This window comes from Poeciliopsis prolifica, unplaced genomic scaffold, assembly GCF_027474105.1.
Source record: "Poeciliopsis prolifica strain line A6 unplaced genomic scaffold, Auburn_PproV2 SCAFFOLD126, whole genome shotgun sequence".
Classification (NCBI taxonomy): Eukaryota; Metazoa; Chordata; class Actinopteri; order Cyprinodontiformes; family Poeciliidae; genus Poeciliopsis; species Poeciliopsis prolifica.
In genome coordinates this window covers 315001-329879 of record NW_026562501.1, presented here as the reverse complement: position 1 = coordinate 329879, position 14879 = coordinate 315001, and the positions used below count along the sequence as shown (strand labels likewise).

The window sequence follows — 14879 nt, the reverse complement described above, 5'->3', positions numbered from 1 at the left end:
TGTTGGATCAGCAGGCGTCACTTTTAGATGTGAAAGCAGAAAAATTAACTCATTTCTCATTTCTAGATCTGAATAAACGTGTTTCTCCGTTAAAACGGAGCAAAGACACCAGACATGTTAGGAGCAAAACAACTGATGATGCACGAAAATAAAAACTATACTGAAGACTGAAGAGACGCAGTTAAGTTTATATAGAGGTCCACAAAACCAAGCTCTTATTTTGATAGTCTACTTCCACTTATCCACAAGGTAATTTTTATAATTTGCATATTTACTAAATAAATATACTAAATAAATGTTTAGTTCCAAACTAAACTTTTGTTTTCCAAATTAAATATTTAGAATTAATCTAAATATTTAGTTACAAAACTAAATATTTAATTTGGAAAATAAATATCTTGTTTGAAAATTAAATATTTAGTTTGGGGAAAAAATACATTGAAACTAAATATTTATGTAACAAACAATATTTAATTTTGAGCTATTTATTTAGTTTGCACATTAAATATTTCCATCAGAATGAAACATTTATACTTCAGAGCTAAGTGTTTAGCTTCCTAATTTATTGTGCAAGCTAAATATTTAGTTTGGAACATTAAATGTCTGAATAAGATGGTGAAAAATACAGCTTTTAAAAATGAGCACTGTTTATGAATCCGGATGCTGTTCTGTTTTCCTCATGATCTCCTGTGTTCCCGCGCTGCAGCCGTGAGGGAACTGCCTCCCATCTGCAGCGACGTCCGGCAGAAGCAGCGGCTCTCCATCGACACGCTGCCTCAGGAAGTCAAAGCTCCGTTCCCCTGCGACCCCGTCATCCCCCTGCGGACCAAAACCACCAAGGAGTTCCAGTGAGTCTCGTCTCTGACGCTGAAACATCCCAGAATGCTCTTCACCGCGCCGCGTTACTCCATCTGCCGTTTCCAACAGGGAGGACGTGGAGCGAGCCGCCCAATCAGGTGACTGGAGGGAAGTCAGAGAGTTTTACCTGACGACCTTCGACTCCTTCGTAGAAATCAACGCCGCCTTCAAGGTAAAATGGATAAATGTCCGCCGCTGCGTCCTGGCTGCTTCCATTTCCTCACCGTGTCTGAATGTCCCGCAGCGAGAGGCCAACGGACTGTTCAACACGATCGAGGACTCAGGGGTCAACGGGAAGTTCGTCAGCGCGGTTTACGACTCGCTGCTCAGCACAGTAAGACCCAAAACCCGGTTCTGATGAGCCGTGAGTTGTGATGGCAACTAATCATCCGAGCTGGCAGGATCAATACATATGAAATAGGAGGGTTCCCAGGACTGAACCTTGAGGGACTCCATGTGACAGAAGCAACCACTGGAGGGCGCTGTGTCTCAGCTCCACTGTAATAGAAATTAAAAACAGTTAGTGTTTAGTTAATTTTAGTAGTTTAAATATTTATAATCATCTGTAACTGAGTCGGATCGATTCATGAGGTCCAACCTTCAGCTCACAAACCGGACTTTTAAAACTTATGAAAAAAGTTCAGCTTTGCTTGAGTTTGGGTTTCAGTTCAATGTTGAGTTTTAAAGCTGGACAAACACAAAGAGCAGACGTCTGTCTGTCTGACTGACTGTCTGTCTGTCTGTCTGTCTCACTGTCTGTCTGTCTGTCTCTCTGTCTGTCTGTCTCACTGTCTGTCTGTCTCACTGTCTCTCTGTCTGTCTGTCTGTCTCTCTGTCTGTCTCACTGTCTGTCTCTCTGTCTGTCTGTCTCTCTGTCTGTCTGTCTCTCTGACTGTCTGTCTGTCTGTCTCTCTGTCTGTCTGTCTCACTGTCTGTCTCTCTGTGTTCAGCCTCAGGACATCCAGAAGTCGGTCTTGAAAGGAATCATCAACAGCCTGCTGAGGGAGTGGAAAGGGTGAGAGCTGCAGCCGCTGCTGGTTTATTGCTTCAGCTTCATCGTTATTAATATTTCCAGACAGAATGAGATCAAATGAAAAATATTTTTGTGTTTCATCCTCCTGCTGGTTCTTGTTCTGCGTTTCTGTTTTCAGGCCTCGGACTAAAGACGACCTGCGGGCGTATTTCGTTCTGATCCAGGTGAGACTGAAAACACGTCAGCTTGTGTTGACCCTCCAGCGTGACGCGGCCGTTTCAGAGAGAAACTGCTGCGTGACGAGGAACCAGAGACACGCGTGTTGCCATGGTGGCTCCCTCCTTTTCCTGCAGCTGTGCATTTTAGGCAGAATATGTAGAAACATTTGTAATGGGAACAAATTTGGATGAAACTGTGACCATGACAGACACTTAACTGTAAACATCAGAGTTCATGGGTTCAGAGTCATTATTACGGCCAGAGCTGCATAATATGAGGCTCAAAAGTATCACAAATTCAAACTGCTAATCCAGTCGGGTAAAGTCCGACTTTAAGCTGTGGATGTTGTTTCTGCTGGACGGTCTGGCTGAGCTTTTCCGGGTAAAATCTTTGACGGTTCAGGGGCGTGTGCAGCTCTGTGCCTGCGCGCATCGCTCTGATCGCCGCCTGCAGCTCAGGCTTCCCATCAGGCTTCTCTTTCTTCAGCGGACGCTTTGTGCGTTCTGCAGCTCTCCGGCCTTCCAGTTGGCTGACAGCAGATCTGAGAGCTCATCTGAGCTCTTTATAGGAACAAAAACCCTGAAACTTAATGGTGCTTGTTGATAACTGCTATTAAAATTCAGGCTGCAGTTCATCTCCAGCTGTGGTTCATCAGAAGTTTGTGCTGGAGAAAACTACAGCTCCAAATCTCTTTCTGCCTCTGATTTTCATCCACTTCGTCTCCTTCCATCCCTGCTGGATGAAACAGGAAACTCTTTTTCAGGCTGCCAATCCAAAAGTACTCAGGCTGTTCAGCATCTTTCTCCTTTTTATTGCTGCAGATTCAAAGAATAATTTGAATCAGCTTTTGGTCATAACGCATCAGAAACTATTCAGCAGCTTTATTGGAGTTCTGCTCGGTTCTGTTCAGCCCAACACCATTAAAGCTGAAGCCGCTCACAGAAACTTTGATTCTGGATTCTGACCCAGTGAACTATTTGAAAACTTTCTGTCTTCAGTTTTGTGCACATTCACAAATTAAGCAGTTTTTTGTTTTTCTGTTCGGCTCTCAGGAAAAGGTTCTTTCCAGAGACTTGGACATTTTTCTGGGGTCTGCTTTTTATTTTTCTCTGCAATTTTTCCATTATCATCAAGTGAGCCAATGAGCTGGCTTCAGATTCAGCCTCTACTTCTTGTTTGTACCCATCATTTGGGATTATATAACCCAGATTACACTGAGGTAAACTCAGAGTCTGAAATGTGAATTAAAAAAACATTAAGCAAAGTGAACAAAATCTATGAGCACAAGGAGCAAAAGATATGAATAAATCTACTAATTACAGATGAATGAACATATATGGAAAGACCTTTACAGCAATACTGAATATGGCAAGACCTGTTGAGGAATAATAAATGACTCAAAGTTCAAACGCCTTTGGACTGAAACAGCTTTACTTTGTTTGTCAGAGTAAATGTGGATCATAGAGCCACAATCTGACTCAAAGAAAAACAAAAAGCAGACAAACCCTCCGACTGCTGTTCCCCAGAAACAAATGAATCTGTTGAACCCCACCTCTGATTCTGTCATAAACTATTCAAAATTCAGTCTATGAACCAAACTCTCCTGTTAGATCCAGACATTCTAACCTCAGGCTCTCAGAGTCAACATGTCAGGATGAACCGTGTCAAAGGTCATGACCCTGTTGTGTCCAGAACCCCCAGTATTCCAGCACCAGCACCTACGTGATCTTCGCTCACCTGCTGCGGCAGATCGCAGCGTTGTCCGAGGCCGACCACCACTTCCTGGTTCACTGGCTCAAGAGGTCAGTCTGTTCATCTTTAACCAAACTACCAAACTGCAGAGTTTATTCAACTAAACGCAGATAAATTCAGTTCTCTGAAGAAAACATCTGAGCTGGTGGTTTTGTCACAGTGAGTAGAAGAGAACATAAATCTAAAGAGAGTTTTTATTATCTGCGTCTTTTCATGGCTGTTTGGTCGGATTAAACAAACGGTTTGAAGTGTTTTCATAGAAAACTGAAGAGAACAAATTATTTCGGTCTAAACGTTTTACTCTCTGGCTCCACTAACACTTTCATTCACATCCACTGCATCTGAGAAGTTCATGTATCTGATTTGAACCAACCCTCAGCTGCAGAGAGTAAAACTGTTTCAATTTTCTGCTTTTAAAATGTCTCTGTGTGAAATTGTGACCTGGCGCAGACGGCATCTGGGGTTGACTCAGAACCTGAGAGGACCAGCGTCAGCCAGCTTCTGTGTTGGTCTCCCCCAGCATGAGTCAGGAGCATTTCAAACATGTTCTTTGTGGGGTTTGATTTAAGAGCAAGCTGCTTCAAATTAGAGGTTCTGTTTAGTTCTGCTCAGATCCTGAAAGCCACGTTTTTCCAGCCGACTCTGCTTTTCTTCTCCCTCGCTCTGTTTTTTCTGTGAAGTCTCTATTTTGGTCCTCCTGTGTTCGCCTTTAACGCCTTGGTGACATGGGTCTGGTTTGGTCCGTCAGGCTGTCGGCCAGGCGCTTCCGGCAGCTGGTGGAGCGCCTCCTGCAGTTCATCTCCGCGCGCCTGTTTCCTGCAGAACCAGACGAGCTTCCTCCTCCGGCCAAGTGTTCCTGGTGGATTCCCTCGGCCACCAAAGTGCTCAGCCTGTTCAGTGAGTCTCACAGACGCCTCGCCGCCGGTTCACCCTGCAGATCGCTTCCACACCGTTTACTGTCTTCCTGCCAGACGCAGCCAACAGCGTCTCCTCTCCTCCCATCATGCCCTTCACCGACTTCTACAACATCACTCTGGAGCACATAGACTTCATGGAGGACTACCGGACCTGGCAGAACTACGGCAACTCAAACAGGTCAGATTCAGTCAATCAAACTGAAGATTTGGCCTGTTTTGTTGTCGGCTTTATAATTATTATAAATTATTTGTGTATAAAGTATATGAAACTGTCTTAATAATTAAGACTGGACAGCCTGAATTAAACTTTTATTATTTAAAGTTTTTTAGCTGCTAGCTAAAGACTTAGCAACGCTAACTCTGAAGCGCTAATCATAAACACTGGTTGTGCTAATGCTAAAGGGCTACAGCCTGATACCCAGTGTATCAGTATATCGCCCCCAACAGGGTCAACTTAGTCATTACTTACCTACCTGTATGGTTTGGGCTTAAGCGTCTGTAGCACTACAGCAATGCATTCTGGGTACAGAATAATTTGCCTCACTGCATCACGGATGGAGAATGTGAGCAGTAGCTGTTTTCGGATTGTTGTTTTGCAAAAATATTCATGAAAAACATGAGAAATGTTTCCAAAAACGCAAAGCTGTCAACAGAAAATCAGTTCTGCTATCATGGAGTCAGCAGAGGCGTGTCCACCGCTGCCGTTCATCACTACTTCAATAAATACACTGAAATAACTTTTCAAGTTCAAATTGCCTGTTTCTAATCTGAACTTCTGGGACATTGTTCTTTGGACTGAGGAGACCAAAGTAGAAATGTTTGGCTAGAATGGACAGAACCATGATTAGAAAAACCAGACAGAACAGATCAGCACCAAGACCTCAGACCAGCTGTCAAGTACGGTAGTGGAGGTGTGATGATATGGGCGTCGTTAGCAGAAACATAACCTGGAAACCTGGCGTTATTGATTGGACCATGGTCTCCTGAGATGTGAGTCCATCTGTCTGACAACGAAGATCCAAACCGGGTCATCAACAAGACAACGATCACAAAATCTACAACAGAAAAATGAAAGAGTCAATGTACAGAAATGGTCTAGTCAAAGTCCAGACGTCAACATGTGAACAGCTCTGCAGTGCTGCCAGAGAGGAGCCGCTTCCAGCTGCCGGGTCACAGGGTGGACTTGGTTCTCCAGATGTTGAGAACAAAATACTTTCTGTGACTACATGTTCTGCAGTTTGTTGGTTAAAATCCTCAGAGAAGTCGCACTCCTCAGATCAGGACGGGGAAAGGTCCAGTTTCCCTCCAGGAACCGCGGCCGGGGTCAACTCCGTCTCAGGGTTCCTGAAAGTCCGATGGAGCGGAGATGAAGAAATGTTCCCACAGCTGCAGTTTGTTCAGAACCGTGGAAAGTCTCACAGAAGCCATGAAGTTTGTTTCACGCTGCGTCGCGCCTCGTTGGAGCCTGACGATGGAAACTGATCCAGAGCCTGCAGTTCAAACAGCTTCAGACGGAAAGAACTCCCTGGCTGGCGTGTCGGGGGATCCGGGTCATGAAGGATGGCTGAGCTTGGATCAGACATCACAGGGCGGTCAGGAACGAAATGTTTCTGTGAGGAAAGTGATCCACTCATTTTGTTTCTTCTTCTTCTCTCCGTCAGGTTTTCTTTTTGTCAGTTCCCCTTCATCCTGTCGACGGTGGTGAAGAAAGCCATCATCCAGAAGGACTCGGAGCAGCAGATGATCAGCCAGGCCAGGGTGAGGAAACGATGCGCTGAAGAATCAGCCGCTGAGGGTCAGATAAAGACGTGTCTGTCTGCTCCACAGCTGAGCCTGGTGAGCAAAGTGTCCCGCAGGCAGAGGGTGGACATGAACCTGCTGTTCCTCAACATTAAAGTTCGACGAGCACAACTCCTGAGCGACTCGCTGGATGAGGTCAGAGCTGACGTCGTTATTGTGATTGTGGGAGAGTTCAGGTGTGTCAGGGTTGGTTTTCACTGAAGAGCTTCAGGTTTTACTCCACGTCTGTCTGAAGGTCAGATCTGGATTCATGACTTATGGACATTTGGTTTGGAGCTTCGTCTGCTTTAATATCTGAGGAAATATCTGAACCCAGAACCTTTACTCTAGATTGTATCACCTTGTGCTCATGACTGAAGGAAGTAGATTTTGTATACTAGAAGCTGAAATGAGCTTCACCTGTAGAAAATCCTGATGATCATCAAACCCTGAGGTTTTGACCTCAGGGTTTGATTTGGCTGGTGAATGGGGTTGTTGACGTAAGTCCATATCAACGAGTGCTTCCTGTGCCAATCAGATCGCTTACACACAACACCTGGCTCGTTTCAGGACGATCCATCCAGGTGGTTTCAGAAAGCAGGACAGAACTGTGGAGAAGAGGCCTGACTGCGTCTCGATCACCAGGGTTTTCCATTTGTATCGGTCAACCTCTTTTTTTAGGTTCTAATGGAGTCAAGTTGGGGTTAAACATGACATCAGAAGACCGGCTGTCCCTGATTGGCTGAAGGCTGGGCTCACGAGAGCAACTCTGTTGATGGCTGATTATGGAAACACCAAAGCAGCTTAAACACCGTAAAGCCATCCAGGGCCACAACAGCCAGAGTTACAACTAAAAACAGGAAGTGCTTTGACCAAATGCTGCTGTTATGCTCTAGTGGACCCACAGACATTAAGGTACCCAGTGAGCAGGTTCCAGCAGAACCTTTAGGCCTTTAAGGAGGATGAGGATCAGCCTGAAGCAGCCGGCGTTAGCTGGAGTTTCAGGATGTGTGAGGAGACCAGCAGAAAAGCCTGTTTTCCTGATGCTCCAGTGAGGGGAAAAGGCTAATTAGTGTTGTGGGAACAGTGGATGGGAGAGTCTGTGAATATAAAGAGCCTGAAGATTAGCAGGAATGTCTGCAGCTCTCCCTCCAGCCGGATCGTAAATCTGAAGTCTTTCCTCCTCTGTGTGAGGTTCACACCAAACGTCTGTAATCCGTCATGTTCAGCACACATGGTTCTGTTCTTCCCCAGACAGCTCTGTGATAAAATATCACACCGAAGCAGCAAGGACAACATTAGTTTGAAGCTTTGTTTGTGTCTCTGTGCAGTTGATGAGGAAACGGTGCGACCTGAAGAAGAAGCTGCGGGTGACGTTTGTCGGGGAGGCGGGGCTTGACATGGGCGGTCTGACCAAGGAGTGGTTCCTGCTGCTGGTTCGTCAGATCTTCCACACCGACTACGGTGAGATTCCACACTGACAGCATTTCTGAAGGTCAGCTCTAAGCTGCAGGTTTTATCTGTCCAAAAACATTTCCTTCCATCGGTCCAGGAAATGGTGGATCTTCCAGAAAGATAAAACTTTGTGTTGTAAAGTTATAGAAATCATAAAGAGTCTTTAAGGTAAAACAGACTCCCCACATCTGAAGCTTTAAAAAGGAAGCTGGAGAAACAAAAGACAACAAACCTTAAGAAGACCAGAATGGGTCATCAGTGAAGGTTGGGTCCATGAGATCCAACGTTCTCTGAAGAAATCGCCGCTTTCAGGGAGCAGCTGGGAATCTGGAAGCTGAATCCTCACTGATGCAAAGTCATCGGAAAGAGAAGCTGCTCTTTATTGAAAGCAAGTGGAAAAAAATAACATTTTTATTGGCTAAAAAGGGAAAGAACAGTTATTAGCCAGCGGCCTCGGTGGATTTGAGCTGAGAGTTTTTGGGTCAGAACGCTGCAGACACTGCTGGTTCTGGAAACTTGGACATTGATCTCTGAACTCAGATCAGGTTTTCTCCTCTCCTTCTTTGTTCCTGACTTCCTCTCATCTTTCTGTTCTGTCGCTCACACCCAGAGATGATTCTGGATCAGAACCCGACCTCGGGCTAGAATCATTAAAGGGCCAGCTGCATGGAGAGAGAACGAGATGTGAGAGTTGATCTGGACTGGAGTAAAGGGCTTGTGAGCATCAGATGAATAGATCTCAGTGACTTTGTTTCTCATTTCTTCCTCCTGTGGGTGGCGCTATAGAGTTGAAGGACCAGGACTCTGGAGATGATGCAAACAGAGGCCCTAGATGATGCCTCATTTAAAACCTTTCTTCCTGAAAGAATAGCTCCATCTGAACTTGAAGGTTGGCTGCAGAGCAACCGACTTTATAAACCTGAGAAGATGATTTAATTTCTCTGGATTTCCAGCCAGATGTTTCTTTTCTTGCTTTTGAATCTTTTCAGTTAAACCAAACAAACGTTAGTCAGAGCATCTGTGCCTTTCACTCCTTCATGGTGTTATTTCTCTCTTTTTCTGTTTCTCGCTCTCTCCGCTGGTCAAGTTGTTCTTTCCATCGTCGCTGCGTCTCTCTGCGGTCGTCTGTGTTTCTGCTGCCAGAGGGACGTCAGCCCAGAGCAAAGACAGTCAATGAGAGCTGTGTTCCCCTCATTAGCTGAGCAGGGGAAGCCCCGACTCTGCCTCACACACACACACACACACACACACACACACACACACACACACACACACACACACACACACACACACACACACAGACAGGTGTCTGCAAACACACACAACCCCTCACACACAGGCTCCTCTATGCGTGGAGCAGCTTCAGGTTCTGATGTGACGCTCGGGTCCAGATGTTTGCCTCCTGTTGGCTCAGAGCGCCGTCGTCCCGACCAATCAGAGGCGGATTAGTGTGGACGTTAGTCAGCCAGTCAGAAACCGGTGAATGAATCTGCTGCATCAGGAGGTTCTTCTAATTGTGATGTTTTATTCCATCTCATCCCGGCCGGCTCTAACGGGAATTGTTTCTGCTCCAGGGATGTTTTCCTTCATGAAGGACTCGCGCTGCCACTGGTTCAGCAGCTGGAAGAGCGACAACTACTCTGAGTTCCAGATGGTTGGGACTGTATCCTTCCATAACACAAAAATCTGGGGTTTTATGTTTGTGTTGTTATTTTGTGCTCTTAATTGACTCCATCCATCCTGGAGGCGGCGCACTCTGCTGGCAACAAATGAAATGGCAGGCCAGACTGACGTAATGACTGACGAATGTTCAGAACCGGAACGGATCCGGGACGCGGTGGCGTTTTGGAACATCTCCTTCACATCTGAATAATGGAGAACATGCATGTGTGCGTGTTGCGTTGTGGTGGTGTTGCCTTCATGTGTGTAGGAAAGCAGAGCGATGCAGCTCTTCAGGCCAGCTGGGAGCTGTCAAAAGGTTATATAACCTAATAGCTGCCTGTTCCTGCCCAGCTCTCTGTGAGCAGTTAAATCACTTCATGGTCGCACACATAAACCTGTTAACACCTTCGTCGCTCTGGTATCGACCCTCATTGCGTGGAAACCTGCAGGGTTTTGGTTTGGGTTCAGTGTGGAGCAGCAGGGAAGAGGAACCCGGACCAGACGCTGTTTGGTTTGAGTCTGGCAGGAGGAGGAGCAGGGGCTGCTTGCTTCTGGGTGTTCCTGCATGGCCCACATGTGTGCTTGTTCTAAAGGCTCATTTATCAGGCTTTGTTCCTGTTCGGTCATTAGAAAGGCTTGGAGGGCGGAGCCAGGCGGAGCCGAGACGAGAGGCAGCGTCTCCTGACACAAACTCTGGAGGAGACAGAAAGTGATGTGATGCAGTGTGAGGTGAAACAGATGGATCAAATACGTCGAGGAGAAAGAACAGAAAGTTCAAATGAGCTGCAGATTGTTTCTGAGCACGATGACGGATCAAGTAAAGAGCAACTCGCCCAAAACACCGAAAAGAAAATCTACTTAGATGCTGAAATTCGTCCCGACTTCTGTCAGGTTTAATCTGTTCTGAAGAACTGAGAACTTTGCTTGGAAAGCTGAACCCATCCAGGAGTTACGCTGTAAAAACACCTGTGACTGGTTGCCATGGAAGTGACCACCTTTTCAGGAGAGCAGTTGGAGCCCACAGCATGACTCTTTTCATCATCCAGAAACAGACAAAAGAATTTAAGCCTCGAATAAAAACGTTTGTGGAAACTGTCGGTCAAATCCGATGAATTCCTGAAGTCCAATCGGAACCTTGGACCGAACACAAAGTTCTACATTTCCATCTGTCTTCAGTCTGCAGCTTAAAGAGATCCTTCAGGTTTTTTCAACAAACATCTAGAGCTAAAATATTTTTTCCCATTTATTGACATATTTTGTATTTTGTAGCCCGTTGATTTTTCCGCCGATCCAGTTACCAGCAGGCCCAGGAGAAGGCGCCTGACTGGAACCGACGGTGCTGACTTTAATAAATGTGTTTAAGAACCTGCAGTCTGTGACTCGATGAAGCTTTTTAACAGGCTTGTCTTGACTTTGGTCCAGTAAGAAAGAACCTGTCTGGTAAAACGAAGGACGAAGGCATAAAACCAGAGAGGTGATGTGAAACACAGAGAGAGAGAGAGACTGCAGTTTTATTCATGTTCTCTAAAGTCAGAGCAGAGATTGTAGAAGACGCTTCACCAAACTGCTGGATGTCTGACCAGAGGGTCTTTCAGGAAGATGCATGAGCAGCTCAGCTTCAGTCTGACCCACATCATTCTGGCTATAATGACCAGAATGGTTGTGGTAAATCTACAGTATGTTTATTTTGCCTTTGCTACCTCTGTGTGTGTGTGTGTGTGTGTGTGTGTGTGCGTGCGTGCGTGCGTGCGTGCGCGCGCGTGCGTGCGTGCGTGTGTGTGTGTGTGTGTGTGTCACCTTCTTGCAATCAGCGCCACTCAGTTCAAACACAGAACCAGAGCACACATGGTGACCACATGTGGCAGCTGGGAGCGGTTTATGAGTGCGTGTTCTGGGCCGCCGCCCTGCAGACCGAAGCAGGAGAAGAAAACCTGCAGGTGGACGAATCGTTGGTCTGCAGGGCTGCTTCTCACTCTGTGGACCACAGAAAGAGTCTCAGCGACTCCCACAGCGAAGCATTGAGATCCTCCAGGCCGCTTCATGTCTGTCTGCGTCAAATGCAGGAAGAAGAGGAATCCGGTCCTCTTCTTCCTGCATGTCCACCTGCTTATCGTTGCAGGGTAGAGCAGGTGCCTGTCTCCAGCTTCTCCATTTGGCTTTAGCTGTTTAATGAGTCGTGACAGTGTGGAGTCCTTTCTGTCTCTTGTTAAGACAGAAAATAGTTTCTGAACTCAACAGAAAGTTAAATATCATTTCTGTTTTAGTCCGGCAGCAGCTGTCTCCATCCTGCAGACCCGTTTGTCTCATGTTTGCAGTGTTTCCATCTTTAACTGTGCTGTGTTACCAGCTGATGGGCTTAGCGGTTTACAACAGCATTGCTCTGGACATCCACTTCCCTCTCTACTGCTACAGGTAACAACACTTCCCTCTTTTCTCAAGTTCTCCTTGTTCACCAGGTTTAATGATCTTCCTCTGCTTCCCTGCAGGAAGCTGCTCACTCCGCCCACTGTGCCACCTGATCCTAATGCCTTTGTTGGCATGGCAACGGCCACCTTGGACGACCTGCAGCAGGTCATGCCTGTAAGGATCACTTACCTGATCAACTTGTTTATTTGTGACCAAAGTATTCAGTTTAAAATAAATAAATTAGAGTTTTGTTTCTTAATTTCTACCATTTAGATCAGAAAAAGGTTTTTTTGTTGGCCACCAGAGGGCGACAGAGTCAGACTCCTGAGTCCATCCAGTTCAAATGATCTCAGTTCTACTTAATGTGTTGCTGATTAAACAGACGTGCAGATCAGCATTTACTCTTCTCTTTGCACATGCATATAAAATGATGCATCTGGTGAAATAACATTTTAAACTAATTCCTTATTGTTTTGTTTTTAATTTTGAAACGTGTAATTTTCACAACTTCAATATGATCAGAGTTTCTTTATTGAACTTAAAGAAATGTAGATTATGTATAGTTTTAAGTGTCAAAGTGAAAAGGAAAATATTTGAGTTGGAAGACGACGTGGGTCACCACGACTATTTTGGGTTTGTTTGGTCGTCTGTTATGATATGATCTGTGCTTTGATATGATGTGGGTAACAAGAGAAAAAGAAAAACTGACTAAACTAACACATTCTGTTAGCTTGGTTACCTCAATTAGTACATATTAGCTTTCCACATTTTAATATTTCATTTGTTACCATAATTAACCAGTGAGCTCTGGCACATCTGTGTCTTTTAGCACGGTTTGTTCTGCTTGTGTGGTTAGTATGGTTAGTTCTGTTAGTACATTTAGTTATGTTAGTACATTTAGTTCTGTTAGTACATTTAGTTCTGTTAGTACAGTTAGTTCTGTTAGTACATTTAGTTCTGTTAGTACAGTTAGTTCTGTTAGTGCATTTAGTTCTGTTAGTACATTTAGTTATGTTAGTACATTTAGTTCTGTTAGTGCATTTAGTTCTGTTAGTACAGTTAGTTCTGTTAGTACATTTAGTTATGTTAGTACATTTAGTTCTGTTAGTGCATTTAGTTCTGTTAGTACAGTTAGTTCTGTTAGTACATTTAGTTCTGTTAGTGCATTTAGTTCTGTTAGTACAGTTAGTTCTGTTAGTACATTTAGTTATGTTAGTACATTTAGTTCTGTTAGTACATTTAGTTCTGTTAGTACAGTTAGTTCTGTTAGTACAGTTAGTTCTGTTAGTACATTTAGTTATGTTAGTGCATTTAGTTCTGTTAGTACAGTTAGTTCTGTTAGTACAGTTAGTTCTGTTAGTGCATTTAGTTATGTTAGTACATTTAGTTCTGTTAGTGCATTTAGTTCTGTCAGTGCATTTAGTTCTGTTAGGGCATTTAGTTCTGTTGGTAGTTAGTGGTTAAAACCTTTTTCTTTATTATAATAATTAATTTTGTCATCACTGTTAACTTGTTTTGCAACTCATTAACTCTGGTTAACGCTGTTAGCACATGTTGCTTTGCTAGCATGACTTCAAATGGGTAAGCAAATCAGCCTTTTCATGCTAGTTAGCTCTGTTAGGATGGCTAATACTGCTAACAGTTAGCTCTGTTACCAACATGCCCACTTCGCTGCACTACCAGGCTGATATAACTTCCAAATCAAAGACGTTTCATGACAGATACGGATTAAAATATCTGTCTAAAGTAAATTGGCCTTTCAGTTTGACCCGTTGCAGCGATAGCCTGTCTAAACATAAGACATACCTGCGTAGATAACTCAGTGTCCACTTTAGGAACCTCCTAAATCCTTTTTGTTCCCTGTGACTGCATTGTGAAATGCTTCTCTGATATTATAAATAGCTAACTGAGTCTTGTGCACAGCTAGCTCATAGCCAGAGCGAGCTGATTGGTTAGCTGCCGTCCATTAGCAGCTCTGCAAGTCAGTCAGGCAGGAAAGTGTCTGGTTTTGGTCATCAGCCAATTATTTAGTGCATCTGATCTGGCCTGACCTCGATCTGGCTGAGAGCGTTAAAAAGTAGAATCATGGATCAACTACCAACTTTATTTATAAAGCACTTTAAAACAACTCAATTCGAAGATATTTGACCAACACCATTAGCTGTTCAATATGAATCAACCTCTCATGTTGAATGTGTGACACTTGGCGTTGACATTTATTGGACCCAGGCATGAAGATTGAAATATTTCTAGTCCTTAATGAGCTGACAGCTGCTTCCCATGTTCTAGAGCAGAGATTGGGAATGCTGACGGACCCAACAGAACACAATGTGACTGATGTCAGAATTCAGTCAGAGAAAGATGATGAAGTGTCTCCAAACAGTCGCTCCCAGTTACCTGATCCACAGGCTGCAACGCATCCAAAACCTTCCTGACTGCGAAGGTCAAAACTCTGACAATCACCACACACACACACACACACACGCACGCACGCACGCACGCACGCACGCACGCACGCACGCACGCACGCACGCACACACACACACACACACACACACACACACACTGTAATAGGCCGAGGAGTTGTATAACTGGAGGATATCAGTTTGAAGCTTTCAGTACCAAACGTTTCCTGTATAGAAACCCAGACGTCCTTCAGCAAAATGAGATTTAGCTATTTTTTTCTCAAAAAGTCTTACATTTATAAAATAAAGAGAGACAACAGATGCGAAAAGTTGTGAAAAGTTTGCTGTGTTGCTTCAGGGCGCTCTGACTCTAACTGTGACAGCTGAACCTGCAGCATCTCATGCTTAAAGATGTTGTTGCTCCATATCTGCAAAGTGAAGATGGGACTGTGT

At 44.6% G+C, this 14879-nt stretch overlaps 1 protein-coding gene across 1 annotated transcript in view; it reads left to right on the top strand.

The window, feature by feature from the left end:
* LOC129355188 (probable E3 ubiquitin-protein ligase HECTD2) overlaps positions 1-14879 on the top strand; it is a 38681-nt gene that overhangs the window by 12562 nt on the left and 11240 nt on the right. Inside the window, exons 3-16 of the mRNA XM_055024732.1 lie at positions 707-848; positions 928-1030; positions 1103-1192; positions 1809-1873; positions 2010-2055; positions 3743-3852; positions 4551-4699; positions 4774-4897; positions 6381-6477; positions 6547-6654; positions 7830-7962; positions 9528-9616; positions 11963-12027; positions 12102-12195. Coding sequence (XP_054880707.1) covers positions 707-848; positions 928-1030; positions 1103-1192; positions 1809-1873; positions 2010-2055; positions 3743-3852; positions 4551-4699; positions 4774-4897; positions 6381-6477; positions 6547-6654; positions 7830-7962; positions 9528-9616; positions 11963-12027; positions 12102-12195 — 1415 coding nt within the window. The remainder of the gene's footprint in view (positions 1-706; positions 849-927; positions 1031-1102; positions 1193-1808; positions 1874-2009; positions 2056-3742; positions 3853-4550; positions 4700-4773; positions 4898-6380; positions 6478-6546; positions 6655-7829; positions 7963-9527; positions 9617-11962; positions 12028-12101; positions 12196-14879) is intronic.